Genomic DNA, 18,167 nt, shown 5'->3' with positions numbered 1-18,167 from the left:
CCAAAGATAAATGTACATACATGTATAAGCAGGCTTTGCACTCAGAAGCTTGCGCACTCTTAAGCTTTCACGCTTTTTTTTTAGTCTGCCCGGTAAACGGAAAAACGAAGAAAAAAAAAAGGAGAAAACCAGAGAGCAATGTTTTGCTCATTTCTCAAAGACTACAGCACCACAGTAAGTAATATTTTAAGGGAAGCTTTTTACCATCATTTTCTTCAAACCGTTGAAGTTTAATGTAAATCTGTGGATACGTGTTTTGTATCGTACAAAAATTTCACAAAACCTTTACTAAGGGATTTATTTCAATTGAACCTTTGTGAGAAGCTGTAAATGTCATAAACTGTGCTTTTGTAAATTCTGTTATAAAAACTTTTGTTTTGGTCTTAACTGCAGTGCTTCTGACCCTGTTCCGGCGGCACTTGTTCACTGGACCAAGCGATTGACTTCAACGTCATCTTCCCTCATGCAGGGTGAGCCCTCTGATAAACCGATCGATCAGCCGAAAAACAAACATAGTCGTACACCGCAAGCGCCCAGCACGCCAGGAACAGGTCTTTCTAGCAATACTGCCATTTGTCCGACGCCAATCGTTCAATGGATCAATAAATTGACTTCATCGTTATCTTCCCCCATGCCCGTTGAGCCGTCTGCCAACCCAGACGATCAGGCGAAGAACAAACTTACTCATACACCGCAAACACCCAGCACGCCAGGGATAGGGCCCAGAAACAAAGGCCTTACTTCGTTGTCTTCCCCCGTGCCAGGTGACCCCTCTGCTAAACCAATCGATCAGCCGAAAAGCAAACACAGCCGTACACCGAAAGCACCCAGCACACCAGGAACAGGGCTTTCCAACAGTACTGACCCTAGTCCGATGCCACTTCTTAAATGGATCAATGGATTGACTTCACCGTTATCTCCCCCCATGCAGGGTGACCCCTCTGCTAAGCCAATCGATCAGCCGAAAGACAAACATAGCCGTAAAACGAAAGCACCCAGCACGCCAGGAATAGTATCCAGAATAGTATCCAGAAACAAAATCATCACTTCGTTGTCTTCCCCCGTGCCAGGTGACCCCTCTGCTAAACCGACCGATCAGCCAAATATCCAATATAGTCAAACACCGTGCACCCCCGGCATGCGCGAAATACGGCCCAGGGATAATTCTGTCCCACTGTTACCAAAAACGAATCCTTCTCAGCCTAACTCCCGGCGCCTCATCAAAGAAATTATAATCAACACAAACCCTGGACAAGGCCAACCTGGAAATATAGTCGCCGCAGCCTTGGGGCTACAGACGAATCCGGTCGCATCCACCCCGATAAAGTTCTTCATGAGTGCACCCAACACTTCAAATGCAGCACAGTCGACTTTGGTCGCGGGTCCTTCTCCAAGGCCAGCAACCAGTTTTTCGCCCGGATTAGGACAACCCGTTCAGTCACCAAGTGTGGCTCTCAACCCGCAAGTGATGCCTGGGTGTTTCTACGCAGTTGGTCCCAGGAATACCCTTATACCTGTGCTTCCACCCAAGCCAATGGGCAATCCTGCCCAATTGGGCGATCCTGCCCAAGTGGGAAATACTGCCCAATTGGTTACAACGAATCTGAACACTACAGACGGGAATCACATTAACCCAGAAGTGACGCCCACCCAACCAACCCCCATGCAGTATGTTGTGGTCGCGCAAAATACACAGGCTTCGACAATGGCGCCATTGTGCCAGCCTGGAGTACAGAGTCAAACATCATCAGTACCGAGACAACCGGGTCCGGTACCTAGACAACCATCTCCAGTGGGTCTACAGAGTCCTGTTATACAGGTGAGTCCCAACACGGAACCGACGGTCAAGAGTAACTCTTCAGATGCAGACAGATCCAGCACAGCGGATGTACCAAGAATTCAGGGGACGCTAAAGAAGGGCACCATTAATATAATTAAGACTCCAGGTGTCGGATGGTTGTCCTCAGTTTGCAAGAGTGTGGGCAAGAGAGATGCTGATGGGAGTGTGAACTACCATTTTCCACGGGGTAAAATAAATTTTGACGCAACACCACCTACATCTAGCAGAGGCCACGTCAGAACAGAGGGTGTTAAAGGTTCAGGTTGTCCAGTCGTTGATCTAACAGATGAGGGGTCGCCAACTAAGAACTATGTCAAAGATGCTCAAGGTAGCGTCAATCCGACAACACTCTGGCCAGAAGAGGAGCAGGAAATCCAAAGAATCCGAGTTGAGCATGATTACACCCCGCCGCTCTTCGATTCAGACATCACCGCGGCGGACATGACCACAGATGACAAAGAGGGCGACGGTAAAGGGGATCCGACCACATCGGCAAAGTTATCCAGACAGCTGAGGAAGAAAGGAGGAGTATACTTTGCTGATGAGACTATCCAGAAAAGATACAAGGTAAGATTCAAAGGATTTGGGTACTCTTTGTACTGACACAAAACGCAATGTCCAAAGAGGTTTGAAGATAATGATGGTAGAAAGATTCCCTTAAAGGCACTGGACACTATTGGTAATTACTCGAAACAAATATTAACTTTAAAGGGAATGTACACTATTAGTAATTGTCAAAGACCAGTGTTCTCAACTGGTGTATCTCAACAGTGAGAAGACTGGTCTTCGACAATGACCAAACGTGTACCTTCTCTTTAAAGACACTGGACACTATTGGTATTTACTCAAATAACTATTAGCATAAAACCTTATGGTAACAAGTAATGGGGAGAGGTTGATAATATAAAACATTGTGAGAAACGGCCCCCCCTGAAGTGACGTAGTTTTTAAGAAAGATGTAATTTTCCACTTGATTTCAAGACCTCTGAAAGCACACAACTTTGTGTGACAAGGGTGTTTTTTCTTTCATTATTATCACGCAACTTCGATGACCGATTGAGCTAATGTTTTCACTGGTTTGTTATTTTATGCATATGTTGAGAGAGGTACACCAAGTGAGAAGACTAGTCTTTGACAATTACCAATAGTGTCCAGTGTCTTTAACCGAGGGTCTTGGGAGGCCAAAGTCTCAAAGACAAGGTTTTTTAAAAATGTACAAAAAGATCACGAGTTGCAATGAAGGTGATAGTCTCCATCCATGCCCCCTGGGCCCAATTTCATGGCTCTGCTTACCGTAAGTACAGAATCGGCGCTTACAGAAGCAGGGAATTATGTGCTTAAGGCAAGCGTATTTCACGGGTTAGCGGCGAATTTTGGCTTCTGCGCGTGCGTACTCCATGTTACTAGGCATTCTAGGCTTACAAGGCTAGCGCATAAATTCGGGGCTTGCACTTAAGCGGGGATTCGTGATCGTGAGCGCAGAATTCGGCGGTAAGCAGAGCCATGAAATTGGGCCCCGGTCATTGCCTTGGTGCCCTTTGTGCCCTGTGATCCAGTAGAAGTTTACATTTTTCCACAAAGGGTGCCCTTTACATGGAGAAAATGCCTTGGTGCTCTTGCCTTTTCACAAACGTGGTATTTTGACCCATTTCACCTGACGTCATCATCAGAAAAATCTTGAATGCACCATACTGGTGGGCAATTTCACTGTGCGTTTGTATATTACTCTATGCTGCCCGTTATGCAGTAAAGTGTGCATTTTAGGCGACACTGCGTTAATATGTAAACCTAACTGCCCACCAACATGGTGAGCAGGCCATTGGTCGCGGCGTGTGATGCGCGTGCAAGGGGTCAATAGGCCTGTCGTATGTTCTTTTATAATGTTCTTTGTACTTCACAGCAAAATTAAGGAATACAATAAACCCACTCAAATTATTGGCCACTAGAGGGCGCTCTTTGGCTACACCCTAATATTCCCCCCGCCGCTAACAAGCAGCCTTGAAAATGAATAAATTATTACAGTTACTACCCGTGACATATGGTCAATCAGCCATGTGTGACTCTCCAAGTTCTAACACCAACGAAATACAGAGCAGCAGGGGAAAAAGGGAACAGTTTTCCCCTTATCATCAACCACCCCCCCCCCCCTCTCCGAAAAAGCACACGTACACTTTTTTGTACAAATTCCGGTTATGTCTCTGCCGAGAAACGTGTTACATGAGGTGTGACCGCAACATGGCCCTCATTTGCTGATGACATTGAGGGGGAAACTAAAGGTGGGTCGGTGCGAGAAGAGAAGGACAGAGCACTTCAATGATCCTACTCATGTTATTTGTTAGTCTCATGTTGTGGGTATTTCGCTCTGTTTGCCCGGTAGCCAAGTTCACTGTAAAAACGCAGCAGACGTGTTTGCCTGATCGAGGTCTCATGATAATGTTGTTGACACAAAACATGTTTCGGCCAGAGTTTAACGGTGTACTAGAATGAGGGCCTAAGTCAAAGGTTTGGAGTGTTTGGAATGTCAGCACGGAGACCATGAGGTTTGAGGAAAATGTCGGAGGGTTTGAATTTCAGGAAAATGTCTACAAGGCAAGGCCACCAGGCCCAAATTCATAGAGCTGCTAAGCACACAAATTTGCTTAGCATGAAATTTCTTTGATGATAAAGGCAGGATACCAACCGAGTTTCCATTTGCTGCATATTGCTTGTTACTGGTATTCAGCTGTTGTTTGCTTATCCTGAAAATCAGAGGAAATTTGGTTGGTAATCCTGTTTTTATCGAGGCAGAAATTTCATTCTTAGCGAGTTTTGTGCTTAAAGCTCTAGGAAATTGGGCCCAGGTCTTGCATCTCTCTCAAAATTAAGTTATTAATATTTCAGGGACAAGAAAATTCATACTTATATCTGAATTCAGACTTTTTAAAGTTTTCCTGGTGAACAAAAAATGATGTAAATTTCTCTTAGACTATGAGGCAGAGAGTTCCAGGTGGGGGGAGGGGGGGGGGGCAAGATTAGAAAAGGCCCTATTACGATAAGGGGAACAAAACGATAACATGCAGAAGTGTATCGTCAACCTTGGTTGTTTGTGAAGATTTTAGATTTATCTTTAAAATCTCTTTCCCATCAAAGGTTTGCAGCCAGCCCCTGTCTTTTCTGCAGGTATTTTCATGGTAAAAAGTGAAACCAGTGTGTCTGACCTGGATCCTCCTATCAGGGTGTTTGAGCATGGAACCAGTCTAATTGCTACTTCCCACCCATACACTCTTGATTTGCTGAGACATAGTACACAGAGAGCCATTCCAACAGCTTTATTCCACGTCCTGCATCTCTTTGGAAATCCTTGCCTGATGCATGTTTCCTTCCATCCAACAATCTAGACTGTTTTAAGAGGAGTACCGATTCCTACCCTCAGCTCCCCCGAGTTATTGTTATTTTTAATGATCATTCTGGTAGCCCCTATCCAAGAGTGACTTTTTTAGCCTTGTGTTCGGTGAACTTGCATAACAAAAAAAGTTGTGTTTTTAACACCAACAAAATTATAAAAAGAAAAGAACAAATATTGGCGCATACAAATATTATTTAATTATGCACCCTGATCAATAAATAATCAATTTGTTCCAGTTGATTCCATCAAATTGACTGAGACTTAATTATTCTTACCAGAGTATTGTTGGCGTTCACATGGTGTTGTTTACAAACAATACACCCTTGCGGATGTTTTGGGGTCACGCTTCTGTGACTTTCCTTGCCCTCACCAAATTGATACCAGACCAGACCAAAGCCTGGCGCCAGCATGGTTGGCCAGGTATGATGTGGCGGTCTAACTTTCATACAATTTTTAAGCAGAGAAAATCATTCTTAGCGGATTCCTTTCCTAAGCAAAATAATGGCTAGTGCACCACTTGTAACTGATTTGTCATTTTGGGCCAGTAACCTGTTTCTGCTAAGGCCAATTCGTTCTGTGCTCATCATGTTGAAATAAAAATGTTAGCCTCAAACAGTGTGGTACAATGGCTGATAGTCTGTTTGTGCTCAGCAAGAATTTACTATACTGGCTTAGCATATGTATGTGTGTACAAAACAACTTTTGTGAGTATGGATCTGTGAACCTTCTAAAGCTCAGCAAGTAAGTTTGCTTATACATGTAGCTCCATCCATTCTCTGAATTGGCCCCAATTTAAGTTTCAGCGTTCTTGTTTAAAAATGGACTCCTAGTCAAAAAACACCAGTTCATTTTACTTCATTATTGACCCGGCTGGCCATTTTTAGTGTTGGAAAGCATCCCTGTTTTAATGTGAAATATGGACGAGTTAAAAGAAGGCTGATGAACAAGCACAATCGCAAGCTACCTGTAACTGGTTCTGCTGGCGAGTCGCTAAGAAACTATTTAGTCGCAAACTCTGAGTTTGCTTACCAGATAGCAATTACGTTGGGTGCGTTCGATAAGCTTCCCTGGGTCGTCCCCGCAGTGCTCACTCGGGTGAGCCCCTGATAAGAGCTAATCGAACGATCACACTTGCCCTCTCGTGGTGACGGCATGCACATCTGGTCACCCAAAGTGACCCACTCCACAAGCAGGGCACTGGGGGCTGACCTGGGTGAGCCCCGTCAAAGCTATTCAAACGTACCGGGGCAGACCGGGGTCAACCCAGGGAAGCTAAACGATGTTTGGTGTTGGTAACAACTGGTTTCTTGCCTAGTTGTTTTCTTCAAGGGAAATTTGATATTCCAATAAAAACATAAGATCTCAGTTTCATAAAGTCGGTGAAAGTTGAAAAAGAACTTAAGAATCCCGCTTAGCAGAAACAGGTTACCAATTAAAAACACCACTAAATTTCTATAGAATTGACTGGCGCCCTGTGTTTTAGAATCACTCGACAGCAGCAAAAATGAAATTGGGTCCCTGTTGACTAGACCGTGGCTAGACCATGCTTGTGAATTGTTTTCATTGCATCACGTCTATTATTTAGCTTTCTGGCGGTTTATGGGGTGCATTCTATTGTTGCGGGGAACCGTTCCAACGCTGTGTTTATTGCAGTCGTTTCGTTTCAAATTGTCGTGTAACTTTTATGATGGGGACAGTTTATTGCCATTGATGCTCACGTTTTTCTTTTGTGGTGAACATGAAAGGGGTCCGTACTTGTTTTGACGTTATATTATGAAATTATTCGAGGTTGAACAAAGAGTCAGTTGCTCTTGTGGTTTATATGACGTGGTGTTGAGAAATTGGTGTGAACTTGTTGACATGTTAACATTAATATGCGGTTGGATATCTGTAGAAGACGCTTTGTACTTGAAAATACAGGTTTTTGTGTTTAAAGATCAATTAGTTATTTACCAGTTGTGGTGACATTAATTGTTGAGCAAATATCGTTGGAAGAGTACAAAGATTTCTACTCTACCATTCTCAGGGGAACTTTCTTACAAAGTGTGCAAAGTGATGGAGTTAACCTGAGCCAAATTTCATGGCTTTTCTTACCGCCATATTCTGTGCTTACATGTATGATCACGATTGGCTGTGTAAGCAAAAAAAAAAACATGTAAGTACGCATGTGCAGAAGCAAAAAAAAAAGGCTAGATGTAAGCACGGAATTCCCTGCTTTCACAAGCGTTGATTCTTAGCTGGACGACAAGTGAACACGGCCCTGCTCAGTGAAGCATTGTCCTGGCGACAACTCTGGTGTTTCTGATCAGCAGAGTATGGGTCCAAATCCCTGTCGTGGCACTTGTGTCCTTGAGCAAGATGCATACTATAAATGCTTTGTCCCTCAGATGGGACATTAAGAAGAAGGTCCCGTGTAGTGGCATCGGGAGGGCAGATTAAAGCAATCGCACAACATCAGTAAACAGTATTGTCCAAAGGCCCACACTTCGTGTATTACAACTTATATATATAAAATAACAAACCTGTGAAAATTTAGGCTCAATCGATCATCGGAGTCGGGAGAAAAATAACGGGAAAACCCCACCCTTGTTTACGCACCTTTCGCCGTGTCATGACATGTGTTTAAAATAAATCCGTTCTTCTGTAATGGAGTGTCAGTTCAAGGGAAGTCTTTCACCATTATCTTCTGTAAACCATGTCAGTTATTTGTAAATCTGTGAACTTCTAATTTTTGTTCTGTTCAGAAAGTGTCCAATGGCTTTAAAGGAACCCATAACATTTATCATGAAAGAGTAGGGGATAACCCTGGTGTTTCTAATATGGCAAGCATCTGTCGCGGTAGTAGTGCGGTTGTCTTGCTCAGTCTACAGGGTACTATCTGTGTGAGTTTGCACTGTCTTATTCGGAGTGAATCGGCTGCGGTCGCCTTGAGCAAGGCTACGGCTACCTCCCCGAGAAACGGTTAGCTCTTGCTCTTCAAAAGGTCTACCTTATTTACCAACCCAATTCGTGAGAATGGGCTTTAGGTTCGGGTAGGAGATAAACAGTAGGGCTGTGCCATGAAGAAAAGGATCTTGAAAATTTGCACTTATATAGGTCAGTGTACACCCAAGTTACTGACCCCATCATATTTCCCACGTTCATTGATGCGCTGCCATACTGTTTAAAACCTACCTGCAAAAAGTCATTAATGGTCTTGATGTTTTTATACAGGCAGAGGTCTCGATGATGGTATGGTAGTAAATATTGCCCCTGAGGGTAAATTTGTGTTTGTTCCAAAATAACTTGCCAACAATTGATCGGATTAGCGAATGAACACGCTGCAGATGGGGGAGGTTTCTCCATGTACCATGTGGTACTATTTAACTTGAACTTAGGGTTGATCTCTAGCGCTGAACATTGTGAACTGGGAATCAATTTATTGAACTCAACCTATTTCCAGTATCAACCCATAGCGGTGTAGAGCATCGAATTCAAGTTCTGGTGGTTAAAGGTAGTGGACACTGTTGGTAATTACTCAAAATAATTATCAGCATAAAACCTCACTTGGTAACGAACATTGGGGAGAGGTTAATAGTATAAAACATTGTGAGAAACGGCTCCCTCTGAAGTGACGTAGTTTTCGAGACCTCAAGTTTAGAATTTGAGGTCTCGAAATCAAGCATCTGAAAGCACACAACTTTGTGTGACATTGTGTGTCTTTTCTTGAGATACACCAAGCGTGAAGACTGGTTTTTGACAATTACCAATAGCGTCCAGGGTCTGTAAGTCATCGAGATATGGGTTTGAATCCTGGCCAGAACACTTATCTTTTTAAATATTTCTTTTTATGGATGTTCACCCCAAACAAGGCTCAAAACAACTCTAAGTATGGGGCTACAAGAAGACAAATTATTCAAAGTGGATAGAACTCGGGGGGGGGGGGGGGGGGGGGGAGCTGAAGGTAGGAATTGATATTCCTCTTAAAACAGTCTAGATTGTAGGATGGGGGGAAACATGCACCACGCAGCGAGTTCCAAAGAGATGCAGTACGTGGAATAAAGCTGTTGGAATGGCCCCCTTGTTCTACATCTCAGCAGATCAAGATTCCTTTAAACTATGTAATTGAATCTCTTCACCCAGGGGTATAAATGGGTACCTTAGAGGGTTGAGGTTGATATTGTGTTTGAAAAAGCCTACGGAGCTCTACGGCAGCTCAGGGCTTTATACTGTTCACCCTTTTCAAAAATACTCCTGCCGAAATTTGTCTTCGCTGAGTCCGTTTTTCACTCTTAATACATCCAGCGTTTTTCTAAGCGCACAAATTCTAGTTTCTTATAAAAAAATATATAAAAAAATCTTGAAAATCGGGTCTCCAAATGAGCAACAGGGATGTTTTGAAAGATACCCGTACATTTGTGTATGATGGAGAAGCCAGTTGATTGAGACAAAAGGTGATGACTATTTGCTGGTAGGCACCAAAGAGATTTTCCTAATGAGGGGGGATCACACTCGGCTATAAAACTACATAATTTTAAATTATGGGCAGCTTTACTGTTTTGTAGATGTTAATACCCCATTCTCTTACGTGATATTTAGCCCTCAACTATATATGGTTAATTGGTAGTCAAATTTTTATTGTCAGGGAATTTTTTATGCTAATTTTGTTGCAACGTACTTTGCAGGGCAGTGCCTGTCTGTACTTTCAAGGTTGGAGAGGATTTTGGGAAGAGGGAAGGGGGAAAACAAATTATTTTTTGGTGTAATGGATGCGATATTGGTAAGAGAGAATAGTCATTAAAAATTATGTGTAAATATTTTCAAGTGCCAGTAATACTGCTTTTAAAGGGTCTCTGTAACTTTTGAAGGACAAAAAACACAATGTCTACAGATTTACACTAAACTTACACAGTTTGAAGATAATGATAGTAGAAAGCTTCCCTGAAAATATTACGTGCTGAGGTGCTGTAGTTTTTGGGAAATGAGTAAAACAATGTCATGAAAATGTCTCATGAGACGAAAATTATTATAATCATTTACGAACATATTTTCATGACATTTTTTTACTCATTTCTCAAAAACTACAGCACCTCAGTAAGTAATATTTGAAGGGAAGCTTTCCAATACCATTATCTTCAAAACCTGTAAGTTTAATGTAAATCTATGGACATTTTGAAAAAATACCCAAATCCTTTAAGCCACTGCGGTTATTGCATGTATTGTGAAATTTGTTTGGCTTTATTTTCTTGTAAATATTTCAGCGCTAGGTACGGATGGCGCAGGTGTGGCTAGGAGTTTTCTAACCAGAAACATTTTAAGAACTTAGTCTAGAATGTTTCGTCATACATTAAAGGCAGTGGACACTGTTGGTAATTGTCAAAGACTAGCCTTCACAGTTGGTAAATCTCAACATATGCATAAAATAACAAACCTGTGAAAATTTGAACTCAATTGGTTGTCGAAAGTGCGAGATAATAATGAAAGAAAAATAACCCTTGTCACACGAAGTTGTGTGCGTTTAGATGGTTGAGTTCTAAATCTGAGGTCTTGAAATCAAATTCGTGGAAAATTACTTCTTTCTCAAAAACTATGGCACTTCAGAGGGAGCCGTTTCGCACAATGTTTTATACCATCAATCTCTCCCCATTACTCGTCACCAAGAAAGGTTTTATGCCAATAATTTGTTTGAGTAATTACCAATGGTGTCCACTGCCTTTAAAAAGGAAGTGCTTACTTTGCTCTTTGTGATTCTAGTTTTAAAAAGCTTGTTGTTGGAAACTATTCAGTTATGTTGTGTTATCTTCTAAAAACAGAATCAAAGGATTCGGGTACTACTTCAAAATGTTCACAGATTTACATTAAACTTACAGGGTTTGAAGATAATGATTGTGGAAAGCTTCCCTTCAAATATTACTAACTGAGGTGCTGTAGTTTTTGAGAAATTAGTAAAACAAGTCACAGTGAGACCAAAATTATTTAATTATCCCTCTGAAGTAATGTAGTTTTTGAGAAAGAGGTAATTTCTCACTGAAATAATAAAAGACTTTTAGCTATAAGTCTTTTATTCCTATCTGAAAGCACACAAATTCGTCCAACAAGGGTGTTTTTTTCTTTCATAACTTTCTCGCAACTTTGATGACTGATTGAGCCGAAATTTCCACAGGCTTGTTATTTTATGCACATGATGGGATACACAAAGTGAGAAGACTGGTCTTTGACAATTACCAAACGTGTACCTTCCCTTTAAGCATGTAAAATTGTATTAACCAGTTATGATATTACACTATACATGTAACGTGCCATAAAATACATTTTACATGCTAAAACTGAGATGAAGATTATTTTTGGGACATTGTTTTACTAATTTGTCAAAAACTACAGCACCTCACTAAAGTAATATTTGAAGGAAAGCCTTCTACTGTCATAATCTTCAAACTTTGTTAGTTTAATGTTAATCTATTGACATAGTTTTATGAAATCGGACCAAAATTTCTGATTTCTGTACTAACAATTTATGAGTTTGGCGGCTCTGCTAACTTACTCCCTTAACATAAAGAAATTTGAATTGCTCACTTGCTTTTTAGTAACACTTTTTCATGCACTCGGGGCCGACCAATTTGTTGTCGTGTCGTACCCAGACACTCACTGGTTGAGTGCTTTTTTTTGCGAATCGCTTGGTGGAATTGACTGCTTGATCGCCCTCTCGTTTCTAAGCCCCAGGCGCCTGTGATCTATTCAAGGTCTATGAATACAGAAGGTCTTTTGTTTGAGTCACTTGACATTTGAGCAGTCAATAGCGAAATGGGTAAATGATTTGTTGTTCTCAATTTGCCGGCTGAGTTAGTCTTGCGTTGTCATTTGACTCAAAGTGACTTTGGTTTACACTTGTCACGGCCTTACAAGAAAGAATGTACTTTTGAAAGAATTTTTTAGGGTTATAACAAAATGGGTAGAGTTGAAAAAAGCTGGAGTATAACCCAGTACTGTATGCTTAGTTTTTGAAAGAGCAAGGACACAGGACACAAAGGCATTTTTTATTTTTTTTGCTCAGGGGCATGGAGGCAATCTCCTTCGTTGCCTTTATGATTTATCAGGCCTGATAACCATTCTGGGAAGTAAATTTTACTCAAATTATTATCGAAAAAAAAGAGAAGAAAAAAAGGGGCAGGAAGATGGTGCGAGCGCTGGGTATTTGCTCAGCTAGCCGAAGAATGCGTAATACAATAAAACTAGCTTCAATAGCTGCCGTTTTGAAAATGGCGGCCATCTTGGATGTTTTTCTTGGCTTAACTATTTTTGTCAATTAACTATTTTTGTCAATTAAGTGGCTATAGAGGAACCCTCTTGCTAAATTGTGGTGCTTGCCTGTATTGCAAAGTGAACGGTTCTTCAGATTTAAACACTAAACTGCTAACAATCTAACAAGTACCCTGGATGACTGTGCCAAAAAGCGCATCGTAGGTTCAGATGGAGGTTGTGTCACTTTAGCCTGTGAGTTTGATACTTTAACTATAAAGTCATTTTTGTCACTTTAGCCTGTGAGTTTGATACTTTAACTATAAAGGCAGACTTTGAAGCATTAGGTAGCAATGGTTGGTAAAGTTTCAATGTTTTGTTAGTTCTAAGCATGAGAACTTTGCCAAGAACAAGGGATATACCTTGCAAGTCCACTTTCACCGAACAAAATGTAGACTAAAGACAACACGTCTAGGGGATCTGTGAGCTTTTAAGCATGTTTTTTTTTGTTAAATCTGATTCAAATTTTCTCCTCCTCCCCCCTCCATCATCTATCTCCGGCTCTATCGGCTGAATCTCCGCAGGGCCGCTCATAATTTAAGAGAGCACCCATCAATTATCAGATTTAAAGTAATTGGTCATTTGAAAAGAGTTGCTAGGAAGTTGCTGGTACTGGTAATTTGGGTTACGTTGACTCTTCTTGCTGGCGCCATTGGTTTTAATGGATTTATGGCAATATGGTATTTTGTCAATATTATGCAGAATCCCCTCCCCCTCCTCTTTTCCCAATTCACACTAATTAGTACGATGACCTTGGTTTTGGTTTCTTGACTGCCATTTAAAAACACAGTAAAAGTAGCCCATGATGTGGCTGCAAATGTCCTCATTTTGACAAACTACATCACTGTATTTACATGCCTCACTAGCCACATAAAACAGTTACACTTGTGGTATCTGTCTAGAAAATCCTGTTCTATCACCCCCATTCTGAAACAACTACACTGGCTCCCTATCTCTCAGCGAATCATCTTCAAGCTGATGCTCATTGTCCACAAAGCTCTTAATAGCAAGGCTCCCCACTATATTTCTGAACTGTTTCAAGTTTACACTCCATCAAGGAATCTACGATCAAGTTCTATGCTTCTCCCAAGTCTCGACACTCATGGGGTGACAGGTCTTTTTCTTCAGCCGCGCCACGCATCTGGAACTCTCTACCACTTAATCTTCGATCTCGTCTTTGTATCGCAAAATTCAAGTCTCTTCTCAAAACTTATCTTATGTCACAGGTTTTCAATGACTAATTTTGTTGTGTCTGTTTTTCTTTGTGTTGTGTTTTGTTTTGTTTTTGTTTTGTTTTTGGTTTTACTGCGCCTTGAACACCCAGCAGGGTGGATATGTGCGCATTACAAGTCTTATTATTATTATTATTATTATTATTATTATAGTTATGAAGGTCAATGGTTGTGTGGTGCAGGAAAGCGCTTCGGGTCTGTTCATGGGATTAACAAATGTCTGGGCCTTAAAGGCACGAAAACAATTAGTAATTACTTATTAAAGGCAGTGGACACTATTGGTAATTATTACTCAAAATAATTATTAGCATAAAAACTTACTTGGTAACGATTAATGGGGAGCTGTTGATAGTATAAAACAATGAGAGAAACGGCTGCCTCTGAAGAAACGTAGCTTTCGAGAAAGAAGTAATTTTCCACGAATTTGATTTTGAGACCTCAGATTTAGAATTTGAGGTCGTGAAATCAAGCATCTGAAAGCATGAAACGTCGTGTGACAATGGTGTTTTTTCTTTCATTATTATCTCGCAATGTCGATGACCGATTGAGCTCAAATTTTCACAGGTTTCGTATTTTATGTACACCATTATGTTGATATACAGCAAGTGAGAAGACTGGTCTTTGACAATTACCAATAGTGTCCAGTGTCTTTAAAATGTATAGTAGCATGAAAGCTTACTTGGTAACGATCAATGGAGAGCTGTTGATAGTATAAAACATTGTGAGAAACGGCTGAAGTAACATAGTTTTTTGAGAAAGAGGTGATTTCCCACTCAAATATTAAAAGACTTCAGGCCTGCAGCCTTTAATTAGGCATCTGAAAGCACACAACTTTGATGACCAATTGAGTCAATCAGTCAAAATGTTCACATTTGTTAGATGTAGATGCATTTATCTTCAAGTACGCGCTAATCCTCCAATCAGATTCGCAGAATGGAGTGGTGATAAAAGCCTTTGTTGCACGGCTAATATCACTACCATGCGTCTTGTGTGTTCTATGTCACTCGCCAAGTTTGCTTGAAGATAAATACGTTTTCACACGCGCGCTCGTGGAAATACGGAACATACAGCGTATCTGCGTCCCATATCTAACTCGGACTTGTGAGATGTAGAACAAGGGCGCTTGTGTGATAACTTATATTGATGGGATACACCAAGTGAGAATACTGGTTATTGCAGTTACCACAGATAAGCTTGGACGATATCACGATATTATCGAATATCGCGATATTAATTTGGAAACGATTTCGATATCGAATTTGGTTTCAATCGAAATATCGATATATCACGATATATCGCGATATCGATTAAATATCCCAATATCACAATGTATTTCCAAGCTGAGACATCTTGCACCCCATAGGTTTGGAGTAAAACCAGAAGAATAGGTCATTAGAACACCTCTCTTATGCTATGACTGTCTCTTCTACAACTTTCACTTGGAGTTTGAAGACTGATGATGTCAAGTTTAATTAATCGCGATTATATCGAATATCGCGATATATTGTCGGCGATATATCGTGAATAATTAAATCGATATCGCCCACGCTTAACCAGAGGTGTCCAGTGCCTTTATAACACATCGGTGTAAGGGTCAATATTATAATCAAATAATAATCTTTATCCCGGTGCTAAATTACTGGAGCATCTATTAAAAATAAACTACATGTATGTGTATGGTACATAATTATAGTTATAAACAAACATCCTTTTGACTCAAATTTAATTGTGGTGATCTTGCATTTTCAGAGACTTGCCTTCGAGAAATCTCTATGCAGAATCGGACTCTTTTGTAGAACCTGTGGGAAACGTGTCTTACTTCATATGAAAGGTAAGCGTAAGTATATCCCTAAATATATGAAAGGTAAGCGTAAGTATATCCCTAAATACAGGGCCTAACTTCATAAAGCCTGCAAGCAGACTGACGCCTTGGCAGCCTGGACAGTCTACCTGTCATCCGCTTTACGATCGTGGGACTGTTTCCTGCCCCTCCAAAACATACTGTTGCTATTGCATTGTATTAAGTGTTAAAGGCAGTGGACACTATTGGTAATAGTCAAAGACCAGTCTTCTCACTTGCTGTATCTCAACAGATGCATAAAAATAACAAACCTGTGAAAATTTAAGCTCAATCGGTCGTCGAAGTTGCGAGATAATAATGAAAAAAAAAAAAAAAACACCCTTGTCAAACGAAGTTGTGTGCGTGTAGATGGTTGATTTCGAGACCTCAAGTTCTAAATCTGAGGTCTCGAAATCAAATTCATTGAAAAATACTTCTTTCTCAAAAACTACGGCACTTCAGAGGGAGCCGTTTCGCACAATGTTGTATACCATCAACCTCTCCCCATAACGCGTTACCAAGTTAGGCTCGAGGAGTTACCGGCACAAAGGAAAATGAGATCTTTCTTTTGCATGCTGTGATAAAATGAAATAATAATAATAATAATAATAATAATAATAATAATAATAATAATAATAATAATAATAATAATAATATCAATAATAATAATAATAATAATAATAATAATAATAATAATATCAAATTCTTACATACATTGTAGCGCGTGTATCTACCAACAAGCTACTCAAGGCGCTTACTCAAGACATACAGAAACAAGTTACTGAAGTTATGAATTCTGAGACCCAATTATATAGCACCTTACAAGGTGCTACGGCGCATTCAGCAGCCACAGCCAGGAACACCAGGGCGACCAAGTTCTCTTTTCAATAAATGCACTGGACTCTTTTATATGCATTACACAAAAACAAATAACGTGGTTTTATTCGGCTGAGCTTCGCCTCGGTTTTGGGAGTTGACAAACTAGTTCCTCAACTTCTTTGGCTAGGGAACTAGTTCGTCAACTTTCAATACCTTTGGGGGCTAATATCGACTGTTGACCATCAAACCATTTTGTATTTTGTATATTACTAATGTTATTATAAGTCTTCCGAGATTTGCGAGCACAGCTTCTAGAGTGTGTGGTACTTTGAGATGATTTACGAAAAATAAACAAAAAGAAAACAAAAACAGTTGTGGCATGCCAGCAGCAAACGACTCTGGGAACGGCTGATGGGGAACTTAGTCTGAGCTAAAGATTATTTAAAAAATTATGTCTTTTTTGTTCTCCACTTTTCCCAAATGACATCTCAAAATTCAATGTTAAGTCGTGTGTATCCCACAAAGTGGATCGTCTGGATTCAGAAGAGTGAACCCACGAAGACTGAGTATGATTTTTCATACTTGCACGATTAAAGTGCTTAATATTTAATGAAGAGGGGGGCTGGGCCAAAGGGGGGGGGTGGAAGTCGATTGGATACTTCCATCCTCTTCCGATAAAAAATTAAACAGTGGATTTATTAATCCGACACTCCACCATTTAACAGTAGAATACAGCCACCAGGCATGGGGATAGATCAGCGGGGGCTTAGGGTGGGAACTTTGCCCCCCAGGCCCCTCGCCACCCGGCCGTGATTTCCAGCGTCTTGCCGTCCCCTCCCTCCTTGGTGTTGTCTTGTGAGTGAGTAATGGCACATTCAGAATACAGTGGCGTGTGTGTGTGTTTTGACTTTGGAGTTGTTGTTATTCATGAGCATAAGAACGTTAAGACTGTACCTGTTGGTCTTACACTCAGGCTCATGAATAATGACCGGGCTATAAAGGATCTGATCCAATATTGGCAGGGCCAGGGGGGGGGGGGGGGGGGATACTGGAAGCATTGACTCCTCATCAGTTTCCTTAATCTGTTTTTTTTTCTGTAGTCTAAAAACGATTGTGGATGGTTAAGCTCTCTGTTGCTATACAAATGTCATGGTCTATCTGTTGTGATTAGAGAGTTGCGGCTTTGTGATGAAGCAAGTTGTGGTCTGTTGCTTGTGGTCTCCATTTCCCTTCCCGGTCTAACACCTTGAGGATTGGGACACCTAATCACCTGCAGTTGGGAGCTAGGGTTGTGTACTTCCTGGGCTTCCAATTCAATTTGAGAAGTCATTTTACGAGCTTGTGGTCCTGCCACACCAGGCCTGGAATTACATGTAGGTCGCGGAGGCTGTGGCCTTTGTTGCCCCAGGGGTAGAGTTCACAAAGATGGTTCGGTCTTAGGACTGGTCCTACGACTTCTTAGGAGTTCACAAAGATGGTTCGGTCTTAGGACTGGTCCTACGACTTCTTAGGAGTTCACAAAGATGGTTCGGTCTTAGGACTGGTCCTACGACTTCTTAGGAGTTCACAAAGATGGTTCGGTCTTAGGACTGGTCCTACGACTTCTTAGGAGTTAAACTCGTCCAACTCGAGATAAGACTTAGTCTTAGCTCTTTGTGAAATCCATCCCTGGTCTTGGTCTTGGTGCTACTTCAACAGTTTCTTGTAGAAATCGTTTAATGGAAGTGCCCTCTGCAAAATGAAAATGGTCTTGCCTTCTCAAAGATGAAATTCCAG

At 41.0% G+C, this 18,167-nt stretch overlaps 1 protein-coding gene across 2 annotated transcripts in view; it reads left to right on the top strand.

Moving 5' to 3' along the window:
- Positions 1 to 18,167, top strand: part of LOC117290403 (Fanconi anemia group J protein homolog) — a 72,682-nt gene that overhangs the window by 28,655 nt on the left and 25,860 nt on the right. For both annotated transcript variants that reach the window (XM_033771790.1, XM_033771789.1), the window contains 2 exons: positions 394 to 2,407; positions 15,482 to 15,563. In XM_033771790.1, coding sequence (XP_033627681.1) covers positions 394 to 2,407; positions 15,482 to 15,563 — 2,096 coding nt within the window. The remainder of the gene's footprint in view (positions 1 to 393; positions 2,408 to 15,481; positions 15,564 to 18,167) is intronic.

Source organism: Asterias rubens, chromosome 5 (assembly GCF_902459465.1).
Source record: "Asterias rubens chromosome 5, eAstRub1.3, whole genome shotgun sequence".
NCBI classification, from domain to species: domain Eukaryota; kingdom Metazoa; phylum Echinodermata; class Asteroidea; order Forcipulatida; family Asteriidae; genus Asterias; species Asterias rubens.
The sequence above is the reverse complement of the archived record's forward strand: the minus strand, read 5'-3'. Positions and strand labels throughout refer to the sequence as shown.